This window comes from Corythoichthys intestinalis, chromosome 7 (assembly GCF_030265065.1).
Source record: "Corythoichthys intestinalis isolate RoL2023-P3 chromosome 7, ASM3026506v1, whole genome shotgun sequence".
Taxonomy (NCBI): domain Eukaryota; kingdom Metazoa; phylum Chordata; class Actinopteri; order Syngnathiformes; family Syngnathidae; genus Corythoichthys; species Corythoichthys intestinalis.
This window is the reverse complement of record NC_080401.1, coordinates 40,715,675-40,730,448: the sequence shown is the minus strand read 5'-3', so window position 1 is coordinate 40,730,448 and position 14,774 is coordinate 40,715,675. Positions and strand designations below refer to the sequence as shown.

The following is a 14,774-nucleotide window of genomic DNA, read 5'->3' as shown; positions in this document are numbered from 1 at the left end:
GTTTTCAAAAAAAGTTGATACAGTTGGAGAAACAAGGAAAAAAGTGATGCTTACCTTTGAAATGAAGATGCAAGTTATAGAAAAATATGAGCTTAGGGTGCGCGTCCCTGAACTGGCTCAACAATAGCTCCATGGTCCTCTTCCGACCACCGTTCGCCACTATTTATAAGTTAAGGTGACAATTATTATTGTGGTAACATTGCCAAGGAAATCGCCAGCTTCGTCACGATTTTATCATTTATTTAAGAACTTATCCAACACAAAACGCCCATTGTCTTAAGCAGTTGACTGCTCTCAAGAAAACGAAAGTATTATCTCTACCGCACCGACCTATCTCACTGAGACGTCACCTTCGCGGTGCGTTCAGGGACAGTAAAAAGTGTCCGCCGTATTAGAATCCGATTCGTTACATTATTTACAGGAATAATTATTAATTCTTCTTATTATTATTATATTATTCTGAATTATTTATTTATAACTTATTTGTTTTTCTATGTTTAATTGCCATTTGTAACAGCGCCAGCAGTATTTATTAAGAATTTAGTGTATGTTTTTAGGCTTTGGAACGAATTAATGGAATTATAATGTATTCCTATGGGAAAATCCTGCTCGACATACGACCATTTCGACTTACAAACAAGGTCCTGGAACGAATTAAATTCGTATGTAGAGGTACCACTGTACTTGCCAAAAAAGCGTATTAAAAACATGATTATGCATAGACTTCACTATCAGTTGCCGCTCCGTAGGGGGCCAGTTTTCAAAAACTTTGAAATTAAAATATTTTCAAAACCAAAGCCATTAGCGACCTAAAACCAAAACAGGCACCTTCCTTAGGCATATGAGTCCCCATGAGCAGCGGTATCAAAAAATTCAGTCGTTCGCTAGTAAAATCCAGATTAATTATTTTTTATATAAGTATAGCAAAACATCAAATGGCTATAAAATTCTCAGATTATACGCTAGATGCACAAAAATCACCCAATGCAGAAATAATCACCTATATTTTCAGGACTAATAGCAATATACTGGACTGTCTCAGAAAATTAGAATACACAATATTCTAATTTTCTGAGACAGTCCTGTACATTAATCCACCATTTAAAGCAGGGGTGTCCAAACTTTTTGCAAAGGGGACCAGATTTGGCGTGGTAAAAATGTGGGGGGCCGACCTTGGCTGACGTCCTTTACATAGAACAATATACAGGACTGTCTCAGAAAATTAGAATATTGTGTATTCTAATTTTCTGAGACAGTCCAGTATAGTATATCATATAGGTTTTTGCCCAAAATTGCAACTTTTTTCTTTATTTATTTAGTGCAATTGTGTAATACTTTAAGTTTTCAACAGCTAATAAATCACTCAATTATCATTATTATGATTCCCGGCTATGACTGCCCACTGTCGAAGTGCCCTTGGGCAAGGCACTGAACCCTGATTCTCCTCCAATGGGTTGACACTGCCTTGCATGGCAGCAGCCCCATTGGTGTGTGAATGTTTGCGTGAATGGGTAAATGAGTGCTAATGTAAAGCGCTTTGGACATGGTAACCATGTAGATAAATGCGCTATATTAGTACTGTCGATTTACCAAGTACTGTCCTGTACTGTTTAGCACGTCTTGTCAGCTATCTGGCCCTTGTCGAAGTGTTACATAAAATAAAACACGTAAAAGCCCAATTTTTATTTGTATGGACACAGAAATGTCTAAATTACTAGTTTTTGCCAATAAACGGGCAGTTGGTCAAAAATTACCTGATTATTTGAATGTAAAGTTACGCTATCTTGTATGGATACAAAATCCAACTTGGCGGCCATCACAAAACAAAGAGCTTTTTAAGTTGAAAATTCTTGTAAATAAATGTGTAAATCCCGGAATTTCAGTGGACATGAACGTACACCAGTCCAGGTTCTTGGTTAAAAGCCCCCCCCCCCCCCCCCCCAAAAAAAAAAAAAAAACGGGCCGCTATCATTCATTTTACGTAAATATTTCAAGTTAAAGTTACGCTAATTTTTTTCCATTCATTTCATTTTTTTCCCAACATTTCAAAGTGCATGCATGGTGCCATTTTATATAATAATTACCTTGAATCCTCGACCAAATCACTCGAGACACTCTTGCCTGCTTGTATGCACTAAATTTTTTGTCCTGTTTCCACCTTAAACCGGCGTTAAAGCACAGCGTGTGTTTGAGTTTATCGCAACGAACGACGCTCTGCCTGGCCCGGCCCTCTATGGAAAGCCGTGGGGCAATGTCTGTAGGAGCTGTCTCATCTACTTATAGTGAAGTCTATGGCTTATGATTATTGACAGGTACTAAAAGTATCACAATCTAGTGGCCTGGCATCCAAAATGCCCAAGTTGTTACTAATTCAGATGAAGTCCTTTATAAACAGGAGGGGTTTTAATGGCGGAAAACATCCAACAGGTCTGTGAAAATTAGGACTGGTTTTGTAGCAATAATCCACGAACTCGGTTTCTTCATTGTTACACCGAACAGCCACGTTGGTTGGCAAGCATTTTTAAGCATAACTTGTGGTGGAGGGCGGAAAATTGAAGGTGTACAACAAGGCAGGCAGGTCAATATCAGACGAGAGATCAATTCAGGGAAAAATTGGCAAAGAATCTTGCCTGGCACGTATTCTGACAATCTGGCAAGGCGTGAATCATCACCTGACCCTTTTAGAAGTGGGAGTGACTGATTGAATGTATGAGGTAGACATAGATGACGGGCCGAGTAGAAAAACACTGGTAAGCACACTGGTGACCAATATGCTTTGACAAAATTGTTCTGTTTGGATAAAAACGGTAGAAATAGCTGTTTTGTCTACTTTTTCCATACTAATAATATGTTCTGTGCAGAGGTTGATTATTGACTCTATTTTAAGCAGAGGGCCACTGTATTCATGTGTATATGTGGTGCATATTTTGAGTTAAATTACCAAATATGGTCTTTTGGGTGTATGCAGAGAAGTATGGAAATGAAAGTTGATTGTAAGCAAGGAAAAGCAAGTCCATATGGATATGTAGATGTTACTCAGCGGTAGCGATGTACAGCAAATTTACCATCCCATTAGCATAAACCTGGTGTGTGTGAAATGAATGTTATTGTTTACCCTCTGTGTGGACCATCTCTCATATGTGGGCCTCTGCCAAGGCGCAACAGCTCTACGGGTATGCGACATGCTGTTGGGTTTCTGTGACAACCCCCCACCTACCCCAACTTCCATCCTCCCTCATTCCCGTCCAATCAGGGCTAAGGTTTCCAGATTGAGAGGTGGTTCTCAGGGGAGCTGTACTTCAGAGAGCGCTGATGCTTCGCCACGGAGGCGGCCCTTTTTAGAGAGGCCATCACGCCGTGAGATTCTGCTCAAAATGGGTACTTTGGCGTTCCCGGCATAATTGGAAACACTTTCCAAAGGAGGACCCTTTTAAAATGCATTGCATGAGAGAGAAAGGATGGCGAGCTACCAATTTCGATTCTGCTCATGAACCGCTGCCTCTCAGGCGTGCGCCATATATGTTATGACCGCCACATTTGTCAAAGTGCCAACTGTTGTTATGTGTCTTTTCCTCTCAGAGGAAAGAAACATCTTTTTGTTTTTGCGACCTGCTTCCCCAGGCACACTCTAATCGTTTCCATCAAGTTTCTGTTTTCCCCCCTCGCAAGTTGCATGGTAGTTTCATCATGTCGAGCAATGGGGGCTCGCGCAAACACGACGGACAGCCTCGTTTTTCACAGGTTCACTTCCTCAGCGATCTTGCCTGATGCATCATGACAAATAGCGGATGTGTGATAGGCGTGTTGTCGCACCCGTGCCCTTGCATTAGCCAGAAAATGTGCATGTCTGTGTAAGCCTTTCTGCACAATGCTGACAACATGTGTGCGTATGTGTGGTTGTTTTCTATTTGTATGAACACACTACTAATAAAAGACTGCAATTGCATATTTGGAATGCCGTACTGTACGTTAGGGCACAGCCTTGCCTGAGTATTTTTGAGTAATTTTCTTAGTATCATGAATGTTACCATATTTCCGGACTACAGGTAGTCCCGGGTTACGAACAAGTTCCATTCCTACGTTGGTGACGTAACCCGAACTTCCGGAACTAAAGTCGGAATTAACCCTTTTAGTACCCCTAAATACCCCCTAAATCTATCTAAATAACTATCCAAAAACATGTATTATATGTCATTGTACTGTCCTCGCCAAAATGTTGGACCTAAGTCCTAGCTAGATAGTGATCTAAGCTACGAAATGACGATGTCAGACATCTGTGTGGTTTGCTGACTTTATTCAGCTGCTCATAACATCAACACTTGAACAATGAGGGGTAGATAAAAATCATATAAAATCAGTTTGATCTTCAATCACAGCAATTCAAATTTATGTTTACAACTAGCTGCTGATACAGCATTAACTATCCACACAAATGATTAGCATGTATCAGTTAGCGTCCGCACATCATCAAAAACTATCATGTAAACTCGCCCCAAGTTTTTGACCACAATTGAAAATGCACTATAAACAGTACAGAAGGCGTTACAGTGATCCCTCGCTACTATGTGCTTCAAACTTCGCGCCCTCAGTCCATCGTGGATTTTTTTTTTTTCAGTTAAAAAAAAACAAAAAAAACATGGGCTGTCCCGAGCCGATCGCGTAGTCTCACTCCCCCTCCCTGCTCTTTGTCGGTCAGGCACTAAGTGCACTGGAGTTGCTTGAAATTAATTAATTGATTGATTGATTGATTGGTTGACAGGCGTTGATGTTTGATGTTGCCAGAGAAACGAGCTTCAAAGCGCCGAATGCACCAATCATCGTTTTACTTGTTAAACATTTGCTGTGGCAACTTATTGTGTGTAAGTGAGCAGTTTGAGTGGAATTTAGAGGACTCACTCAATGAACCATTTAATAAAAGCCAAGCATTTTTCTGCTTTATTCTTGTTTAAAAATAATTCGGTGGGACCGTAACATGTTTAAAACTCATCTTAATTATTACATTTGAAGTGCTTGAAAACCATTTATTAAAATACATATATACTATATGACGGAAAACACAGATTAGACTGAAAAAGCGTGCAAGAGTAGCTGCACTGCAGCTGCTCCTGCACGCTTCTTTAAAAGAAACTGCTGTATTTCTAGCCAAAACTACTGTTGTTTTTGATAGAACAATATGTCTATATGCTGCCATAGCAGATTCATGGCGCATTAAGCCCCCAAACTATTTTTAATTTGCCCGTTTTACCCTGAAAACCCCCGTTTACAGATGTCGCGCAACCGCTTTTGTTTCAACCAATCCATAAAACAAAGGTAATTAATTATATTTATTATTCAAAATGTCTAGCATTTTAAGCTTAGAATCATTAATTGATGTCTAATATTTCGTTTAAAAAAAAAACGACTTTAAAAAATTGTTCACTCGAATATTTTAAACTTTTAAACAAATTACGTCACAATAAAAAAATGGTAATTTACCTCATAACTATCGCTTGTTTTTTTTTTTTTTGTTTGTTTGTTTCTGTCACATTTTTTCCGATATGTTAGATGATAATCGATCCAAACAAAGAAAAATTGGGGGAAAAAATTATTAAAAGGTAAATTTATGAAAAAGAACGTCTCGACCACTCCCTGATGTCTGCGATTTCTGCATCGCGACCCTTGTTATATTACGATTTTTAACCCATAAAATCCTCCCAAAATCCAGCTGTGACCATTCACAGCTGTGTCTTGACACTCAGTGATACATGCGACATGGAGATTTTGGATCGAAACAAGGTAAGAACGCGATAATATCTCGTTAAAGTCATGGCGTTTGTAATTCTGCTCTCGTGTGCTCTCGCCTCCAGATAGGGTTTTGCTGTTTAATTTTTTTTTTCTTTAAATGGCCTCCTGTTCAAAATTTTTCTTCCCCCAGAAAATTGACATTTTAAGCTTTCCAACGATGTATCACACATGCATATCGGACAATTTTGAAAGCTGGCTAAATTGAGGGTGTCAGAGCGGAACTTCAAGTCACCTGAGTGTTTTCCACCATATACAGTGGGGAGAACAAGTATTTGATACACTGCCAATCGGTTTTCCCATTGACAGTGTATCAAATACTTGTTCTCCCCACTGTATATCTTTCCAATGCTAAATCTGAAGAATACATTGATCACACAAAAAAGTTTTTTGGGGGGGGATGCCTACTTCGCGTTTTTTCATTTATTGCGGCGGGTTCTGGTCCCCATTAACCGCGAAAATCATCACTGTATATACCGGTGTTGCCTCTTTGGCATGTGCGCATAGGCTTGCAGCTGTAATGTTTCCCCTCTCACTCATTCGACTGCGCGACTTTTTCGTGGGAGAAAATATGCTCTTTGTCGTGTGTGCCCGTGCGCTCTTCTTCATGTGTGCAAATACCTTCTTCTTTGTGTGTACATGTGCTCTTTCTTACATGTGGGCGTACTACCTGTTCTATGCTTCCCATGCCAAAATAAAAGTCAATATTATTTTTTGAAAAATAACAACTGTAGCGAAAATAGCGGACGACACTCCGCCATCATAAAGTCGAAATCACATAAGTCGGGTACATTGTAACCCGATGACTACCTGTATTGAGTTGCACCTGTTTTTAATACTGTAGTTTGTTGGGCCTGCAAATTTTACTCAAGTGTGACTTAAGGTTTTTAAAATGTTTTTTTTTTTTCCAGAATTGACAGCCAAAAGAAATGTGCCCTTTACATACAAAACTTACTTTGAGTTCTTCAGAAGTGAGACTGAAGATAAAAACTTAATGGATTTAGTGATTTAGAATGAGAGTTTGGGTAAACAAGTTATGTTTGTAGCATATTTTTCATTAACCGACCTCTATTTTTCCTGTTCTCCATTTGATATATAATTATTGTATTTGGTCTCTGATAGAAGTTCCCCACCGAAAATGCTGTTATGACTTATGCAGTTGCGACCTATAGTCTGAAAAATACATTAATCGTTAATGTAGATTGTACCCTAATACCTAAAATGCATTTTAACTGCCCATATGTTTAGGTTTTCCGCGGGTTGAATCTGATTATTCTGATATTGGTTCTTTCAGGCCTAAGTTCTCCACCAGCCAACATCACCACTTCCGCCGTGCCCAGCATCGTCACTCCCATCGTCAACGGATTCACCGGCATCCCTCATCAGCCCAACGGACACCCTGCCGTGGAGACGGTCTACACCAATGGCCTTCCGCCTTACTCCACTCAGAGCCCTACCGCCGCTGACACCCTGCAGCAAGCCTTCACCGGGGTACAGCAATACACAGGTGAGTTTTCATACCAATCCTACAGTGTACAACAGAGGGGTCAAACCTAGTTTTGTCATCTGCCATGTTTTATTTATGGTTTCCCTAGGTGGGCCATCATGACTACAAACCCATACATACGTAAATGTCACCTGATCACCTAGTAATATTAAATATTACCGTATACCGTGGTATGAAAACATCAAGGTTTCAAAACTGCAAAAAAAATTCCGTCATACCTTTCCTAAGGTATTAGCTATTTTTATGTCCCAAAAATGCATGAAGAAATTCCTAGTTGTTTCTCAGTTTTAGTGAGTGAGCTGTGCTACACGATGGTTGGAGGAGGTGAAACTCCTGAACTTTTTACCCAATCAAAAAAAATAAAATAAAATAATTGGTATGGGAATAATTTAGCTACAGAAAAGTTGCAGACGGCCGTGGCTTAGAGGAGGAGGGCTAACCGACATGTAAAACATGTTTGCAGAGGGTGGCTGCTGAGGAGGCAATACCTCCAGCATGATTTTGCATTACACAAAATTAAAGATTAGTAAACACTGTCATGAACGTTTCCCACCAGCTACGCGAGTTAACTCCAGCATGTTTAGTGTGTCTAGCGGTGGTAAAACATGCAGTGTTTTTTCCTCTCTGGCAACTGTCTGTGTTGAGAAAAAGAGTGTGTGTATAATGTAAACATGATACGGGTCATATACACGTGCTTTTTATGGAAAATAATTCATTTATTTCTGTTCTGATGCTGAGCTGTGGCTGTGTGTTTACGCTCACTTAAAGGACTGCATTTATTTTAACTTTATTTAAAATATTTTTTTAACTTAAAATTATACATCTGTTCCAGTTTGCTAATATGTTTTGGGAAAATAACAGTCCTGTTCAAGAGAAAAGTTTTTTTTTTTTTTTTTAAACCCAGATATCTCAAAGTAACACATTTTAGATGTGTAATTTTAATACCGTGATACCGTGAAACCGTGATATTTTAGCTTCAGGTTATCATACCCTGAGAATATCGTACCAGCACATGCCTATTACATAAAAAAAGCAAATTATTGATATCTGGATTTGAAATCACATGTTTGATAACTAACAAAATGTGTTGAATAGATTACAAGTTTTCAGGGTTCATGTGGGGTCTTAAAAGTCTTTAGTACAATCATCTTTCCTTTGAAATTGCATTGAATTCTATTTTAGGCGGTCTTTTAAATGTTTTTAAAAAGTCTGAAATTTCACTTGATGAAACCTGAGAAACCCCGGTCTTGGCATTTGAGCACGAACATAAAGTTGAAGCACATGATTTGCTTTAGAGGGTCATACAAAATGATGTGGTTGGCCGAATGTGGTCCCCAGGCTTTTAGTTTGACAACTTTGGTGAACAGTAAAGCCCTTCTTTTCACAATAGATCGAATAAGTGACATAAAAATTTACCACAGACTATGATTCCGTAATACTTAATATTGCTTCAACAATTGACAGAGCTCAGATGTACCTAAATCCTGCCAACCATTCCATTTCTTATGGCAGTTTTCTGTCAACACTAGAAGACCCATGGGTTTTGGTGCTCCCTGTACCAAAAACCCAAATGTTTTTGTCTATCTTTTTTTATTATAGTCATCACACAAAATAGCCCTGCCTGCCTGACCTACGTTGTTGCTACTTTTGCATTCAAACACTTTTTTTTTTTTTTTTCATTCAAGTGACTTTTTTTTCGATTGAAAATTTATATTTTGATTGAAGCAATTTTTTACTAGCAAATTCAGCCATTAGCTGAGGAGGGAGATGGGTGAAACCTTCCTGAGTCTGGCTACTTTCTCTTTACTTGCAAATTCAGCCATTAGCTGAGGAGCGGGATGGGCGAAACCTTCCTGAGTCAGGCTACTTTCTCTTTACTTGCAAATTCAGCCATTAGATGAGGAGGGGGATGGGCAAAACCTTCCTAAGTCAGGGTACTTTCAGACACTGTTACTTCTTACTTGACACTAAACTGCTAAACGATATACCGCTAAAGGATATTTTAATCATAGTACTTTAATAATTCTAATTTATTCGGATGTATTTGTTTGAATACCCTCTACATGTTAAAAAACATTTTTGAAAAGATCGATTAACAATTTGCTGTGGATATAGATTGATATACATGGATATTTAGAAATACTACAGCTAAGCACACCAAGCAACAGTGGTAACAAGAAAAACACCTCACATGAAATTGGTGGAAAAAATATGCAAGATTAGTAAATACCACTCTTGGTTCAGAAACAAACTATCGTTCAAGTTTCATACAATGGTGTAAATATTACATTTAATTTGAAACCAAATTAAATTAAACTGAACTAGTGCTCCACATCTACGTGCATGTGTTGTGGACCCTTCCGTTAGTTACACGTGTTTGTTTTGTTTGCTTTGCTTAAATTAAATGAAACAAGCTTGATACATCCAAATAATATTCTAACAGCTGGTGACCAGTATTATCTACTCTCAATGTGTTTTCTTCAGTCAGAAAAGTAATAGTTAAAACAGATTAATCACGATAAAAAGCACACTAATTAGGAGTGTAATAAATAAAAAATCGACACCACTAATTGTAATGTTAGTTCATTGTTCATTCTGTTTCTTCATTTGTAATGTTTGTTTTATTTTTCAGTTTTGCTAAACGCACAAGCGCACAATGTCCAGGGAAACTGAAGTTCTCTTTGAAAGTTTGAATGTTTTTAATTATTGAAGTGTTAATGGTGCAAGCCTTGTATAGAGCTTAAGCAAACTCATTTTGACTCACTTGGTTTTCTCAAATTCAGAGGAACATTCTGTATGGTAGCCTTTTAAGAGGTCACTACTGCAAAGCAGAACTGTGATAACTTTTTTTGTTTGTAACGCAGCACATTCATTGGGGCTTAGAGGACCTTGCAAATTGCATTTTTTCAATATTCTGAATGAAATGTCTCCTCCTTGTAGCAATGATTAAACTAGAAAAACAGTGTTTATTACAGTAATAGCAATAACGGACTAAAAGTCACCGATACAGCAACCCACGTTTCTCCACTCAGGGAGCTTCACACTCTTGACTGTAGCACTCCGTAAGGCAACCCGCATTTTCACGCCGCACCCCTGCCCCTCTCCCCTTCTTGCCTAGCTATCTACCCGGCCACCACGCTGACTCCCATTGGTCAGACGCTGCCCCAAGCGCCCCAGGTCATCCAGCAGCAGCAACAGCAGCAGAGAGAAGGTGAGGGTGAGAAAACATTATTACTTTTTACACATCTGCACTAGATTTATAAAGCTCGACGAGCATGAGAGGGTAATATTGCTTCGGCGCTGTACACATCTCATTCGCACATATTACGAGAGAGGAATATTACCCTCTCATTCGCGCTGTGTGTAATAGATAAATAAAGTGGCCACATGCAGTATAGCGTTCACAGCTCATCTCAGGAAATGGATACAATACATCTAAAAGATGAGGGTGATAAAACATTGGTAATGTTCTTATACTGTGTGGTTTGAAAGGACATAGTAACTACACATATATATAGCTCAGAGTAGTGCTATTTCTGCAATAAGTGGTATTTTTTTCATGCTTTGGAAACTTAGTGTCATATAGATATTAATTGGCCTCATAGTAGTGATGAGATTACCTGGACATTTATCACAGTCTGCTGTGTTCAGTCTCCATGTGAATCACAAGATATGTGTTCATGTAAAAACCACAAGCTGGTCATTGTAACTAATGTAAAATGTCACATTTTTTAATTGTAAATGATTCTTAATTTAATTCACCGTTCGTCTTCAAACCTCAGTGGGTTATTTATTATAATATCAAAGAGAGACTCTTAACTAATGAACTGCATTTGACGGCAATAGATGGCGGAAAAATGCTCAGGTGACTTGAAGTTCCGCTTTGAGACACCCAGTTTGGCCGAATTTCATAATTGTCCTATATGCATGTGTGATACATCATTGGAAAGCTTAAAATCTCAATTTTCTGGGGGAAGAAACATTTTAAAAGAAAGAAAAATTTTTAAACAGCAAAACCCTATCTGGAGGTGAGAGCACACGAGAGCAGAATTACAGACGCCATGACTTTAACGAGATATTATCGCGTACTTACCTTGTTTTGATCCAAAACCTCCATGCCGCATGTATCACTGAGTGTCAAGACACAGCTGTGAATGGCCACAGCTGGATTTTTGGGGAATTTTATGGGTGAAACATGGTAATATAACAAGGGGCGCGATGCAGAAATCGCAGACATAAAGGAGTGGTAGAGATTTTCTTTTTCATATATTTACCAGAGACGTCCCGATCAATCGGCATCCCGATCGATCGGGTCCGATCACGTCATTTTCAAAGTATTGGAATCGGCAAAAAAATATCGGCCATGCCTTTTTTTTAAAATATATGTATATATATATATATATATTTTTTTTTTAATTTAAATCGTTTTATAATTGTATTTAATGTTACAGACATAATATGTTACACTCATTCAGAGTCTTTAGTTTAGGCTTAAGGTAGGGTTATCAAATGTATCCCAATAACGGCGGTTATTAATTTTTAAAAAAATGTATCACGTTAAAATATTTAACGCAATTAATGCATGCACTGCACGACCCACTCACGCATTGTCGCGCCCAATCTGTAATGGCACCGTTTTACCTATATAGAGAGATAAAACGCAGCGTAAAATGAGTAGAGTGAATTTTGGCGGCCTTTGGAGCCTTTTTTTAATTGGCTAAAGCCGTACAATCCCTCTCCCTACGATTAGAAATATCATGGGAAGCAATGTGGGGAAGCAAGGTAGCAATTGATCTTTTTCTTAACACCATATGTTATTTCCTAACGCAGAGAAGATATATCAATTGGTAGCACTACGCACAGTCATGGTTCCACTTCCCATTATGCATTTGGGCATGGCTACAGTATTATTTACTGAAAGCTCAACAAATACACTAGATGGCAATATTTAGTCACAATATACAAAGTCACAAGTCTTTCTATCCGTGGATCCTTCTCACTGAAAGAATTAATAATGTAAATGCCATCTTGAGGATTTGTTGTCATAATAAACAAATGCAGTACTTATGTTGAATGTATATATTTGTCCGAGTTTTATTCATTTTTTTCTTAATGCATTGCCAAAATGTATATGATCGGGAAAAATTATCGGGAATGACTGGAATTGAATCGGGAGCAAAAAAAGCGATCGGATCGGCAAATATCGGGATCAGCAGATACTCAAACTAAAATGATCGGGATCGGATCGTGAGCAAAAAAACATGATCGGAACAATCCTAATATTTACCCTTTTAAACATTTTTTTTTTTCCAATTTGTCTTTGTTTGGATCGATTATTTATCATCTAACATATCGGGGAAAATGCGACAGTAACAAAAAAATACAATTTAGCGATAGTTATGAGGTAGATATCCGTGACTTTTTTACAGACGCCATTTTTTTCATTGTGACGTAATTTGTTGAAAAGTTTAAAATATGTGAGTTAATAATTTTTTTAAGTAGTTTTTTTTTTTTTTTTTAAACTAAATATTAGACATCAATTCATGATTCTAAGATAAAAATGACAGACATTTTGAATATTAAATATAATTCTTTTTATGGCTTGGTTGAAACAAAAGCGGTTGTGCAACATCTGTAAATGGGGGTCTCCAGAGTAAAACGAACAATTTAAAAGTAGTTTGGGGGCTTAATGCGCCATGAATCTGCTATGGCAGCATATAGACATATTATTCTATCAAACACAGCAGTTCTTTTGACTTAAAATACAGCAGTTTATTTTAAAGAGGGGTCCAAGAGCAGAAACTGCTTTTCAGCCTTGTCCGTGTTTTCCGCCATATGTCTCATATATTTTAACTTGGATGGCTGGTAGTGAACTCGTAGATTTCGGACTATAAGCCGCGACTTTTTTCCTTCATTTTGAATCCTGTGGCTTATTTGTTGATTTACTTGGGTTAATAGGTAACACTTTTTATGACAGTGGCTTCATAAGACTATAATTATGACATAGCACTATCATGGTCTTTACTGAATTTTTATGACAGATGTCATTAAGTGTCATCCGGCAAATCACTAACTCAGCTTGGATCTTTTCCATCTATTTGAAAGTGAGATAATTTGCCTATAACACTGAATGACATCTGTTATAAGCATTCATTAATGGTCATGACAGTGTCATGTCATAATTATGATTGTATAAAGACAGTCTTATGGCGGCACTGTCAAATAAAGTTTTACCAAATACTATGAGTAGCAATTAAAAAAACGACTGGAACAGTAACTAAGAAAAAAATAGCCCACAACATGAATTTTGATTGTTATTTACATCTGGAGCGCCGCACTGCATGCTAGGAGGCACATTGGACGACAACAGTGTTGACAGCAGGTGGCAGCAGAGGTTGACTGTCGTCCCTAAGGGGCCAGTGAGGGCCAAATGAAGCTTTATGAAGTTTTGTGGACAATTGGTTCATGGTGGTTCATTTGGTCTTATGACAGTCCTATAATACCGCTGTCAAATAAAATGTTACCAGTCACTTGCCACGTTTACATGGAGCCAAATATTCCAATTACAATCGGAATATTTGTTCAAACCGAATAAATGTGTTCCATATAAACACCTCAATCGGAATGAACAGGCCCAAACCGAATGGAATTTCATTCCGATTCACAGGGGTGAAATATTCCTTTTCCCAAACCGATTAGAAGTAAAATTATATCATGTAAACAGGGAAGCGGAATGGTGTCTGGTTGCGTTCTTTCTGCGCATGCTCCGTACTGACGTGGTGACGTCACTTGGTGACGTAAGTAACGTCACTTGCAACATGGCTTCCAAGCACATGCACAGCGCACCCACACAACTTTTTAAATGAACGGCGTATCTTTCTGAAGTTTTGTTTCCACTCGAAAAGTTACAACAGCAGCTGATCTGACGATCGATCTCCATGTTTTGCAACGTGACGCTTTCTTTTGATTAATCTGCGCATGTCAGACGGCAGTTGTCAAACGTCCTTTCGGAATAAAGGCAGTCACATGTAAACGCTGGATCGGAATAGATGAAGTGACATGTAAACAGCTGATGTGAAATTTCCATTCGGAATGATTTGAATCGGTATGAATAAAAGTCAGCATGTAAACGTGGCTAATATCTTTTGGTATAAATATCCCATAATACAGTTATGACAGCTGCGGCTTATAGTCCGGTGCAGCTTATAGTACAAAAACTACTGTACTGAACTCCTTAGCTACCATTGACAGTGGTAGATGTCTAGATTATTTGAACCGGAAGGGCTGGCAGTAATAATTCACTTATGATTTTGAATGATATGGTACTTCTGCACAAAATACCACATAGTTTAAACATACAGTGGGGAGAACAAGTATTTGATACACTGCCGATTTTGTGGGTTTTCCCACTTGCAAAGCATGTAGAGGTCTGTAATTTGTATCATAAATTCTCTTCAACTGTGAGGAACGGAATCTAATACAAAAA

The 14,774-nt window shown here is 38.2% G+C and overlaps 1 protein-coding gene across 8 annotated transcripts in view; it reads left to right on the top strand.

Annotated features, from left to right (window-relative positions):
- Positions 1 to 14,774, top strand: part of celf5a (cugbp, Elav-like family member 5a) — a 700,629-nt gene that overhangs the window by 661,118 nt on the left and 24,737 nt on the right. For 6 of the 8 annotated variants that reach the window (XM_057840946.1, XM_057840949.1, XM_057840950.1 and 3 more), the window contains exons 9-10: positions 7,076 to 7,288; positions 10,407 to 10,505. In XM_057840946.1, coding sequence (XP_057696929.1) covers positions 7,076 to 7,288; positions 10,407 to 10,505 — 312 coding nt within the window. The remainder of the gene's footprint in view (positions 1 to 7,075; positions 7,289 to 10,406; positions 10,506 to 14,774) is intronic. The other 2 variants (XM_057840951.1, XM_057840947.1) reach the window with 1 other exon arrangement.